Below are 11,525 nucleotides of genomic sequence, written 5' to 3'. Positions count from 1 at the left end.
TTATCTCTGGTGGAGGAATCTCCAAGGGAACACTCTAGTGCAAGGAATTCAATGTAAGTAAGGCTGCATCTCAGCTCAAATAACCCAAACTCTCCTTTATTTCCCTTGTTCAGCAGGACGCTGAAGCCTTGGGCTCCCACTTGGCCATCTCGTTTCTTCGGGGAGGGCTCGGTTGAGGAACTTACCTGGTTTGTAGTTTTGCTTTTGTTGCAAAACCAACCAACTTTCTGTGTTGCTTTTCCCTTTGCTCCACCAATGTCCTGCAAATCCTTCCATGGGTATCGACCATCAAGTGGTTTTAATCTTTAATCTGTGTGGTGAATGGAAGGAGTCGTCCCACAAAAAACTAGTTAGGAGTGGTAAATGAACTCTATTTAATGAGCATCGCCTGTTCCGTTCCCCTTTTAGGTCTGAGGCGCTCAGAGCTGTTTATGCAAAGCGTAATTTCTGTTATTGAGGGCATTGAAGGAAGAAGGACGTGTCTGAAACGCCACAAACAGAGCGTCTGTCCTCCTGGGGAAGGCTGGGAGGTGGAAATAAAAGACAGAGCTGCTGCAGGGCTCTGTTTGCCAGCTCTGTAAGCGCTTTTGGGGAGTCTGAGACCACACGCTCCTGAAAGCAGAGCGAGTGAAGCACCAAGTAGTTGAGTGACCTGAAGTATGAGCCAGCACTGTCGCTGCAAGAGGAGCTGTGGCTCAAGCCATGTTCTTGTTAAATCTCCTTTTTCCCACATGGATTTCCAGATTATCCTGGGTGCCTGAAGCAGAAAGCAATGGCACGAGGGCTGCTGTTTGTGAGGAGTGTGCAGGGAAACAGGCTGAGCCGTGGGTCTGAGCTGCAGGTGGTGGTTGGAGCTGTGGCCGCTCTCTTTGGGGCAGCCCCATGTGCTCAGCTCCCATCTCCCACTCCACCAGGTAAAGGGTGCTGGTGGACACTGCTGATTTCATAGGGTCATGGAGTGGTTTGGGTTGGAAGGGACCTCAAAGCCCATCCAATTCCACCTCTGCCATGGGCAGGACACCTCCCACTGGATCAGGGCCTCCAAGCCCCATCCAACCTGGCCTTGAACCCCTCCAGGGATGGGGCAGCCACCACTGCTCTGGGTAACCTGGGCCAGGGCCTCCCCACCCTCATCATGAAGAATTTCTTTCTAATGCCTAGTCTAAATCATCCCTTTTCCAATTTAAGGCCATTAAAGCCATTCATCCCTGGTTCCTCTGGATGGGGCTTGGAGCAACTTGATCCAGCGGGAGGTGTCCCTGCCCACGGCAGGGGTTGGAACAGGGCTTTGAGGTCCCTTCCAACCTAAACCATTCCATGATTCTATGATGATCACCCACGGGAGCCTCAGTGTTGTCTCCTGGGCCGATCTAGTTCCTACTTGCACGAACTTGTGGGCACCTGCCTCAGATTAAGTGGTGGTTTCAGATTTATTCCTGCTCATTTGAGCCCTTGATATTTTTAAACTTGTCTAGTGAGCCTTCCTTTCCCCAGCGAAGGCACCTGCGTCCTGGGCCCCCGCTAGCTTGCAGCCCCCCAGCTCCAACGCCTGCCAGCTCCCTCGGGCTGCTCTCCAGGTGGTGGCATCTGCATGGACCTCAGACCAGAAAGTGCTTTTGTGGGCTGTGAAAGTAAACCAGCAAGTGGAAACAGATGGCTGTGTGTGTTATCACTGCCCCGCACCTGGTCATGGGGGTGTTAAAGTGGGTTTTATTATTATTCTTAAAGGAGAAATGCATCTGCAAGGCTCCAGTGGGACGTGGGTGGCTTCAGCCCTCCTGCTGCGTGCAGGCATGGCAGCTTTGGGCTTCCCCTTGCTCGGATCCATTGGAGCCACACGGGGAGCCCTGCAGCCTCTGCTCCTCAAGCCTGGTGTGTGGGTAACGAGGAGGGGATGGAATTAGCAGGGTTGAGAGGGCAGCATCCTCTTACCACAAGCGGGGAGAGAGGAGGGCTCTTTAATCAGGACCTGGACGTGCTCTGAGAAATGACAGAGGATCTGCGCTCTTGGGCTCGTGACCTTTGAGGTCTTTCTCAGACTTCTCTCTCCCACCACGAGGGCTGGAAGTCTCCCATACCCAGCTCCAGACCTGAGATGGTTTGCTCTGCAAACATCCCCTTTCTTGACCTTTTTTCCCCTTAGGAATCTGGTACTCGCTGCTCTAGGACATGAGAGCTGGGCTTGCGCCAGCTGGATCTGGACTAGCAGCTCTCAGAGATCTTATGTGACTGCTGCCTGGTAGAACCAGGCTCTTGGAAGCTACCTGGGCTTTGTCCAGGACTCTTTTCTTGCCTGGCACTGTGCTCGCTTCCCGGTGAGCAGAACCCTATCCCAGAGCAGAGAGAGCCTTGCCAAACCTCTGAGTCACCTTAAATAAAAACAAGGGACTCTGAGCATCCATGTGACTACAGCAAAGCCCTGTGAGCGCTCACAAAAGACTGATTAATTGGGTAAATCCCTTCCTAGAAGTCAAAACCCTCATCACCTCCGCGGGGGAAGCAGGGGCTGCCTGGGATGCTGCTGCCAGGAAGGCTTCCAGACACCATCGCTTTTATATCCTGAAGGGAATCTGCTGTGTCCAAATATAACGGTTCAACAGTAAATGCCTGGCAGCAGCTCCAAGAAAGAATCATGCTGCTCTGCCTGGCTTCAGGGCAGGAGCATCCCCTGGGAACACCTCACACTGGCCAGAGAAAGATGAATCAAAGGCTGCTCTTACTCACTTGTGGCTTTACTGGAACGGCTGCTGCGATTCCATCGCGGAAAACAAAACCTGTGCTAATAAACAGTGATTCACATTGCCTGGAGTGAAAAATAAGGTCCCCAGGTGCTCTTTTTCTAGGGGCAGATCCCAGATGGCCACGAGTTTCTGTCGCTCAGCCCCATCCTTTTCCCCATCGTCCTCTGGAGCCGGTTGGGCGTGCTCCGGCGTGGCTGCATCCTGCCCACCGAGCCTGAGCGCCGCTGGGACTCCCTCCAGGTTTATGAGAACAGAACGGGTGGTTTGTCCCTTCCTCACTTTCACTGGGATTTTTTTTTTATGGTGCAGGCAGAGCTTGGACAAGCCCTGACAGCTCTCATCCTGCTCAACCTCCCTTTTAGCCTCTGTTTTCTTCAGCCAGGGGATCCTGGCTCCAGCAGGGAGGTGCTGGATGCCCTGGTTCCCAGCGCAGGCTCCCCAGCAGCAACACTGGGAGGAGAACTGGGAAGGAACTGGGAGGAGACCAAGGTCCCTCTTGTCCAGGGACAGAGCACGCTGACCTGTGGGTCCTGGATGGAATCCCATGTCCTCCACTGGAGCCACCACATCCCCTGAGTCGCTGCGAGCATCCCAGGCTGGACTGTACCCAGCTCTCCATCCATACCGGCTGCAAGAGGGATGGAATCAAGGAATCACTAGGTTGGAGAAGACCTTGAGATCAGCAGGCCCAACTATACCTGTCCCCTACTAAATCATATCCCTAGGCACTTCACCTTCCTGTCTTTTAAACCTCTCCAGGGATGGAGAGTCCAACACCTCCCTGGGCAGCCTCTGCCTGTGCTGAGAAACCTTTCAGTGAAGGAATCTTTCCTAGTGTCCAGTCTGAACCTCCTGGAGGCAGTTGGGTAGGAGGGAGCTGGCAGGTCCCTAGGGATCACTGGGGGCTTTCTGGCCGCGCTCTGAGGTGCTTGGAGCCCAGCTCGGGGTGCACCATGTCCAGTTCCAAGTGGTGTCCCCAGGGCTCAGTGCTGGGTCCAGCCCTGTTCAGTGTCTTTATCAATGACCTGGATGAAGGCATCGAGTGCACCCTTAGCAAGTTTGCGGACGACACTAAGCTGGGTGGGAGTGTGGATCTGCTGGAGGGTCGGGAGGCTCCAAAGGGATCTGAACAGGCTGGATCCATGGGCTGAGACCAATGGCAGGAGGTTTAACAAGGCCAAATGCCGGGTCCTGCACTTGGGGCACAACAACCCTGAGCAGCTCCAGACTAGGAGAAGTCTGGCTGGAAACTGCCTGGAGGAGAAGGACCTGGGGGTGTTGGTTGACAGCGACTGAACAGGAGCCAGCAGGGGCCCAGGTGGCCAAGAAGGCCAATGGCATCTTGGCTTGGATCAGAAACGCCGTGGCCAGCAGGTCCAGGGAGGTTCTTCTCCCTCTGGACTCGGCACTGGGGAGACCGCTCGTCGAATCCTGTGTTCAGTTCTGGCCCCTCCCCACAAGAAGGATGTTGAGGCTCTGGAGCGAGTCCAGAGAAGAGCAATGAAGCTGGGGAAGGGGCTGGAGAACAAAAGGAGCGTCTGAGAGAGCTGGGGGTGTTTAGCCTGGAGAAGAGGAGGCTGAGGGGAGACCTCATTGCTCTCTGCAACTCCCTGAAAGGAGGTTGTGGAGAGGAGGGAGCTGGGCTCTTCTCCCAAGGGACAGGGGACAAGACAGGAAAAAATATTTCACAGAAAGGGTCATTGGTCCCTGGCAGAGGCTGCCCAGGGAGGGGGTTGAGTCCCCTTCCCTGGAGGGGTTTAAGGGACGGGTGGACGAGGTGCTGAGGGACATGGGTTAGTGATTGATGGGAATGGTTGGACTCGATGACCCAGTGGGTCCTTTCCAACCTGGTGATTCTGTGATTCTGTGATTCTATGTCCTTCGTCCTGGCTGCTGCGTTGCCACCCTCACAGTCCCCAGGACAAGTGGTGGGATGGAGCGGGGCCAGGATTGCTCCCAGAGGAGCGTTCAGCCCTCGGGAAGGGGAGAGGGCAGCCATAAAAATAACCCCTGGGCCAGCTCCAGCTCATTGTGGCTTCCTGCGATTTACAGCCCTTCCCGGTGTGTGGGGGGGAAGAAGAGGCAGGAACCAGCCTGGCTCAGGGCTTTGACCCTTTCATCACCAGTGGAGAAGGTGCTAGAAGGACCCTTCCCCCCTCCTTCTCCCTGACCAGCCTCAGAGCCAGGGCAGGATGCTGGGCGAGGGGATCACGATGGGCTCCTGCTCCTGAGCTGCACCCAGCATCTCGGGGTGGGTGGAGAAGGAGAAGCTGCTGGAGTGGACGTGGTTTCCCTGTCCTGTTCCCGAGACCCACAGGCTCAGTCCTGCCTGGGGGGAGGCAGAGCTCTCTGCTGCAGCTCGTGAAATCCCAGCCGGACTCTCGTGAGGAGGTGGAGGGAGGGTGAGAGCAGGCAGAGGTGAGCTGGGGCTGCAGGAGAAGGAGGGTTAACACAGGGCGCTGGGGTGTGAGGGCTGCAGCCAGGGCAGGAGGGGTCGTGCTGGCTCGTGCTGATGGGACTGGGCTTTCAGGGGTTAACAGGGTGGCTCTTCCTCTTCCTCATCCTCTATATGAGGCTCCTGCTGGCTCTGAGCTCAGTTTGCTGCTGGCAACCAGAGGAGCAGGAGCTGAGTAGCAGGAGCATCCCTACACCTCATCCCTGCATCCCATCCCTGCATCCCATCCCTGAGTGGGCTCAGGTGAGTGAGAGCATCGTCCGAGCCAGGCTGCTGGGCATGGATCCTGGCAGCGGGGCTGGGCTGGATCGGATGCACGGACACAGCTAACTGCACCCCGGACACACTGGCTCTGCGGGGCGAAGCTGGTGGGTGACGGGAGCCCTGGGGAAGGCTGAGGAGCTCACCCCTTGGGAGCACAAGCTGTGTGCCTCAGTTTCCCCGTCTCAATAGCAGGGTTGGATGTGGTGTCGGAGCCTGTGGGCTGCGTGTGGAGGTGCTCCTGGGCCGTACGCTCTCTAGCAAACCCTGCTCTGCTCAGTCCCGTGTCCCTGCCATCACCCAGGGTGGCTGTGGGGCTGGGTCAGCTGGTGGCTATGAGGCTGCTCTTCACGGCCATTTGAGCCACTTCTGGTCAGTGAAACCATCTGCTTCGCGTATTTACAGTCCCCGGGTCAAGCTCCAGACCCCCCTCGCCGGCACCTCCACCACCAGACTCATTCCTGGCCCTGAACGGATGCTTGGCATCAGCTGAGCAAGAACCATCCCACCCCAGGGCTCATAAAAGCCCCTTGGCCCCACGATCCCTGTGCACCGGGCAGGAGAGCTGCTGGGGTGCAGAGACCCCGAAACTCCCCCTCCACCCCAGCCGGGGCGGCTCGCCAGCTCTCCTGGCTTTGTTCTGCTGGCCCTGCACTCGGAAAGGTGGTCAGATCCGGTATTTTTTCCTGTTGGAAGCTGCTCCTGGGATGTGGCTGAAGCCAGCGGATGCTCCGTGCTTCTCTCTTCCTGCCTGTGGAATTGTTTGGGCTGGCGGGGCGGCTTGGCCAAGGCAGCGCCGTCCTGCTATCTGTGGGGTGGCTCTGCTTCACCCCCATCCTCCTGCTGACCCTGCATCCTTGACGCTTGACGTCCAGTTCTGGAATCCTCAGCATAAGAAGGATGCGGAGCTGTTGAAACGGGTCTAGAGGAGGCTACAAGGATGATCCGAGGGCTGGAGAACCTTCCCTATGAGGACAGGCTGAGAGAGTTGGGGTTGTTCAGCCTGGAGAAGGCTCTGAGGAGAACTTATAGTGACCTTCCAGTAGCTGAAGGGGCTACAAGAAAGCTGGGGAGGGGCTGTTCACAAAGGCTTGGAGTGACAGGATGAGGGGCAATTGGTATCAACTGGAGAGGGGCAGATTTAGACTAGACATAAGGAAGAATTTCTTCATGATGAGAGTGGGGAGGCCCTGGAACAGGTTGTCCAGGGAAGCTTGTGGCTGCCCCATCCCTGGAGGGGTTCAAGGCCATGTTGGATGGGGCTTGGAGCCCCTGATCCAGTGGGAGGTGTCCCTGCCCATGGCAGGGGTGGAACTGGCTGGGCTTTGATGTCTTTTCCAACCCAAACTATCCTATGATTCTATGCTGATCCTGCCTCTCTCTACTCCCAGAACCAAATCCAGGAGACGAGCGAAGCTTCGGGCCCCCCCGTGTCCACAGCATCGGACGCTTCTGCAGCCCCCCAGAGCAACCAGGGTGCTAAATCGGGTCTGGGGGGCGATGGTGCCGCTGGGCAGCCCCGCGCTCGCCGTCTGTGCCTCCAGCAACCTGCGCCTCGTGGCTCCTGGCCGCGGGTCCCCCCTGGCCTGGCTGAACCGGGGCCCCGAGTGGCCGCGGGAACCGGGGGTCGCTGGGGGACGGGTGCCCAGCGCCGTGGAGAGGCTGGAGGCCGACAAGGCCAAATACGTCAAATCCCAGCACGTCATCAACAGCCGGCAGGAGCCGGCGCTGCGAGGATGCTCGCCCCGCTTCTCGCCCCGCGGCCGGCGCCTCCTCGCCCGTCAGCAGTGTAACGAGTTGTGTCCGGGCTCAGAGCTGAGCCGGGAGGCTCCCAGGAGGCTGCCGTGTCCCCAGTCCCCTGTGTCACGCCGGGCTGGCAGCAGGCGCCTGCTGAGACCCGACTCCCTCATCATCTATCGCCAGAAACGAGACTGCCCGGGAGGAGACAAGGAGAACACCAAGGGCGCTGGGCTGGTGCGGCGACTCTTCCAAGGGCCGCTCAGAGACAACAGAGACAAACCCCCCAGCTCCCCGCAACCCAGGGGGCCGGGCGAGGGGTCACCGGCCCCCCAGAGCCCCCAGCCCCCCGTGCTGTGGGTCCCTGCGGAGAAGGAGGAGGCAAGGATGCTGGGTGCCAGCAGCACCGGTGGCAGTGGTGGCGTCTTCCCATCATCTGGCGACCCCATGGAGCAGCCTCCCAGCAAGCAGGAGCTGACTCTGCGTGTCTCCCTGCCACTCTCGGAGAAGGAGAGGTTCTTCAACTACTGTGGGCTTGACCGGGCGCTGGTGGAGGTCCTGGGGCAGGAACGGTTTGGGCCAGCGGGCTGGGACAGTGCCTCAGCTCGGCCCCCCGGCTCCTGCGATTCAGAACCGGGTCAGGCCTCGGAGGGCAGCGAGGGGGACACGGGGCCAGGTGAGGATGAGATGGATGCCCGACTGAGCTCCACTGTCTCGGTGGTGGAACGCAACGCCCGCGTCATCAAGTGGCTCTACGGCTGCCAGAGAGCCTGGGCAGCGGCCAAGGAGTCCACTGTTTGATTGAAGGCAGCCCAGCCCCCTGTGGGTCCTGCTGGCTGCAGTGTGTTCCCTCACCCTCACTGGACATGGCCAATGGACTGGTGGCATCCTTGGTCCCAGCAGCATGGAGCTGCTCTGCCGACTGGTAGGGATGCCAGGTCTACCCCCACCCCCCTCTCCAGAGCCACCAGGTCTACCCAAAACCCAGGGCTGAGCTCCTAACGGAGCAGGTGGGGAAAGGGCTCCACAGGGTGACTCTCCCCCTGGTCCCAGGGTTCTACCAGGCTGCTGTCCCTCTCAGTGTGACCCCTCCTCTCTATCCACCAGCTCAGGGTGGGGGAACAGGGCTGCAGCCCCCTCAGCCGCTCATGTCGTGCACCAGCTGCAGCCCCTTCCTCCCCAGAAAATAGGCTGCTGGGGCCAAACCTCAATAAACCTGGGTTGTTTAAGTTTTTTTTTTCTAACTTGGCAATGTGTGTGGCTTGTATGTGCGGGGGGTGCTTTGGGGCTAGGGGTGGCAATGTGCACTCGCAGCCCTCAAGGCCAACTGTGTCCTGGACCTCATCAAAAGAACTGCCCAGGGAAGTGATTCTGCCCCTCTGTTCCTCTCTTGTGAGACCTCATCTGGTGTATAGCGTCTAGTTCTAGAATCCTCAACAAAAAAAGGAGATGGAGCTGTTGGAATGGGTCCAGAGGAGGCGACAAGGATGATCTGAGGGCTGGAGAACCTCCTGTACGAGGACAGGCTGAGAGAGTTGGGGTTGTTCAGCCTGGAGAAGAGAAGGCTCCGAGGAGACCTTCGAGCAACCTTCCAGTACTTGAAGCGGCTACAAGAAAGCTGGGGAGGGGCTGTTTGCAAAGGCTTGGAGTGACAGGATGAGGGGCAATGGGGATAAACTGGAGCGGGGCAGATTTAGACTGGACACAAGGAAGAATTTTTTCATGATGAGGGTGGGGAAGCCCTGGAACTGGTGGCCCAGAGCAGTGGTGGCTGCCCCATCCCTGGAGGGGTTCAAGGCCAGGTTGGATGGGGCTTGGAGCCCCTGATCCAGTGGGAGGTGTCCCTGCCCATGGCAGGGGTGGGACTGGATGGGCTTTGAGGTCCCTTCCAACCCAAACCATTCTATGATTCCCCATCTCTGCTGGGGGCCGCGGGCTGCCAAGGTGGGGGCTGTGGGTGAAGAAAGCACCAGGCAGGTCTTGGGGATCAGGGGCACCTGAGGGTCTTTAGTGCAGACACATCACCAAACCCCAGCGTGGGCGTCCAGCCCACACCTCCTCCTCAGTTGCCCTTGGAGGCAGTTTTATTCCGGATTTCAGCTAGTTTTCCAGCCAGGAAGCCCCAGCGGAAGGCCCCTTCCTCTGGCTCCCGCAGGTCGCTGCCATCGTCGCCCGGTGGCTCCCCAGGGCTCTCGTCTGGCTCCGGGGTGGACACCCCCTTCTCCGGCCCTGACGCTTGCTGCCACTTGGTAGCAAAGAGATCCCAGAAGCCGGGCGACTTCTCCGAGCTGGGTGGCTCGGCGGCCAGCGGGCTGGGGAGAGAGCAGGGATGGGGACATCGGTGTGGGGACCCTTCTTGCTGGGTGACCGGGACCCCTGAGCCCCCTCCGTGCCACCTCCCCCAGCCCAAACCCAAGGGTAGAAGCAGGGAAGGGGGGTGCAGGTGATGGGATGGGGATGCAGGGGATGGGATGTGGATGCAGGTCATGGGATGGGGATGCAGGGGATGGGATGGGGATGCAGGGGATGAGATGTGGATGCAGGTGATGGGATGGGGATGCAGGGGATGGGATAGGGATGCAGGGGATGAGATGTGGATGCAGGTGATGGGATGGGGATGCAGGGGATGGGATAGGGATGCAGGGGATGGGATGTGGATGCAGGGAATGGGTTTGGGATGCAGGGGATGGGATGGGGATGCAGGGGATGGGATGGGGATGGGATGGGGATGCAGGGGATGGGATAGGGATGCAGGGGATGGGATGGGGAGGGTTGTGAAGGCTTGGGCAGCTCCTGAGGTCTGGATCCACCATCTGGGGTCCCCGCCAAAGATGCAACTCACTGGTCTGCGCAGGGCTCCGGGCTGAGCAGCTGGTGCTCGTCCTCACTGGCGAAGAGGGACGAAAGCGTCCGCCAGCCCCGGACCCCCACCCCTTGCACCTGCAGGGGAGGCAGCACCAGGTTTAGGGGGGACCTCCAGGTCCCAGCAGAGTCCCCCCTCCTTCATCCCTCATCCTCCTCCTCACCTTCCTCGCCAGCTGGGATACAGGGCTGACTCCCTCCTCCACCAGCGTGGGGGGCTCAGATGTCTCCATCAGCTCAGGGGGGTCTCCCTGCAACGAAGCCCCCAGGTCAAGGTGAGGGCGCTGGGTCACTCCTCTTTGGGGGTACCCAAGGTTGATGGTCACCCCAACATCCTACCTCCTCTTGCAGCGTCCCCCCCAGGGTCTGCAGCACTTTGGCCTTGTAGAGCCGCCAGAAGCCCTGGGTCATGGTGAGGGGCTGCACGGGGCTGGGAGCCGGGTGCCACGGGGAGCAGGAGGGGTGCAGGGCTGAGCCCCCCCCTGCTCTGCCCCCGCGATCCGGTGGCTTCATTAAAGTTTCAGGGCCTAATTCCAATGCACAAAGGGGAACCTGAGCCCAGCCTGAGCCGGGGACAGCGCGGGGGCACCTGCTCGGGTCGTCCCTAACCCTCCCTCTGTCCCCCACTCATGCACAGGGGACCCTCAGTGTTGGGGTCACCCCATGCCCGCAGAGCAGAGCAGGCGGTGGGGCTCGATGCTGTCCCCCTCACCGTGGGTCCCCACAGGTTCTTGATCACCCAGCAGGGAGGAAACACGATCGATGTTGGAACATGGGGTGCTGAGCCCTCCCCAACTCATCACAGCAGTGACCGGGGCAGGACAGGACAGGACTGACCTCAAGGGCTTTTACTGGCCCCAGGAGTCATGGGGGTCCTGGGGAGGGGTAGACCTGGGCCTGAGGCTGGGGTTGGGGGGGGTCCCTGGCCCCTGGAGGGGGAGGTTGTCCTGGACTCAGGGCATCCCCGGCTCCTGGAAGAGGGTTTTCCTGGTCTAAGGGGATGCTTCGCCCCTGGGTAGGGGGTGAGGTTTGTGGTAGTCCAAGCTGGTCCCTGGCTCCTGGAGGGGGGAGTCTCCCTGGTCCCAGGGTGGGCCTGGCAATGAGGACAGGGTTGTGGTGGTCCAAGTTTCCACAACCTCCTTTCAGGGAGTTGGAGAGAGCAATGAGGTCTCCCCTCAGCCTCCTCTTCTCCAGGCTAAACACCCCCAGCTCTCTCAGCTGCTCCTCTTGTTCTCCAGCCCCTTCCCCAGCTTCATTGCTCTTCTCTGGACTCGCTCCAGAGCCTCAACATCCTTCTTGTGGTGAGGGGCCCAGAACTGAACACAGGATTCGAGGAGCGGTCTCCCCAGGGCCGAGTCCAGGGGGAGAAGAACCTCCCTGGACCTGCTGGCCACGCCGTTTCTGATCCAAGCCAAGATGCCCTTGGCCTTCTTGGCCACCTGGGCCCCTGCTGGCTCCTGTTCAGTCGC

General features: G+C 59.4%; 2 protein-coding genes across 2 annotated transcripts; one reads left to right on the top strand and one right to left on the bottom strand.

The window, feature by feature from the left end:
• Positions 1-5,348: 5,348 nt before the first annotated feature.
• On the top strand, positions 5,349-8,428 carry FAM110D (family with sequence similarity 110 member D). Its single transcript, XM_069875523.1, has 2 exons — positions 5,349-5,439; positions 6,849-8,428. Exon 2 carries the CDS (start codon positions 6,958-6,960, stop codon positions 7,993-7,995), a length of 1,038 nt encoding a protein of 345 aa, XP_069731624.1. The 5' UTR covers positions 5,349-5,439; positions 6,849-6,957; the 3' UTR covers positions 7,996-8,428.
• Positions 8,429-9,256: 828 nt separating this feature from the next.
• Positions 9,257-10,467, bottom strand: C23H1orf232 (chromosome 23 C1orf232 homolog). The gene is made up of 4 exons (XM_069875529.1): positions 10,396-10,467; positions 10,221-10,307; positions 10,037-10,134; positions 9,257-9,506 (listed from the first exon to the last, which is right to left on the bottom strand). The coding sequence occupies exons 1-4, from the start codon at positions 10,465-10,467 to the stop codon at positions 9,257-9,259; spliced, it is 507 nt and encodes a 168-aa protein (XP_069731630.1).
• Positions 10,468-11,525: the final 1,058 nt, after the last annotated feature.

This window comes from Phaenicophaeus curvirostris, chromosome 23 (assembly GCF_032191515.1).
Source record: "Phaenicophaeus curvirostris isolate KB17595 chromosome 23, BPBGC_Pcur_1.0, whole genome shotgun sequence".
Lineage (NCBI taxonomy): Eukaryota > Metazoa > Chordata > Aves > Cuculiformes > Cuculidae > Phaenicophaeus > Phaenicophaeus curvirostris.
This window is presented reverse-complemented; position numbering and strand designations above follow the sequence as displayed.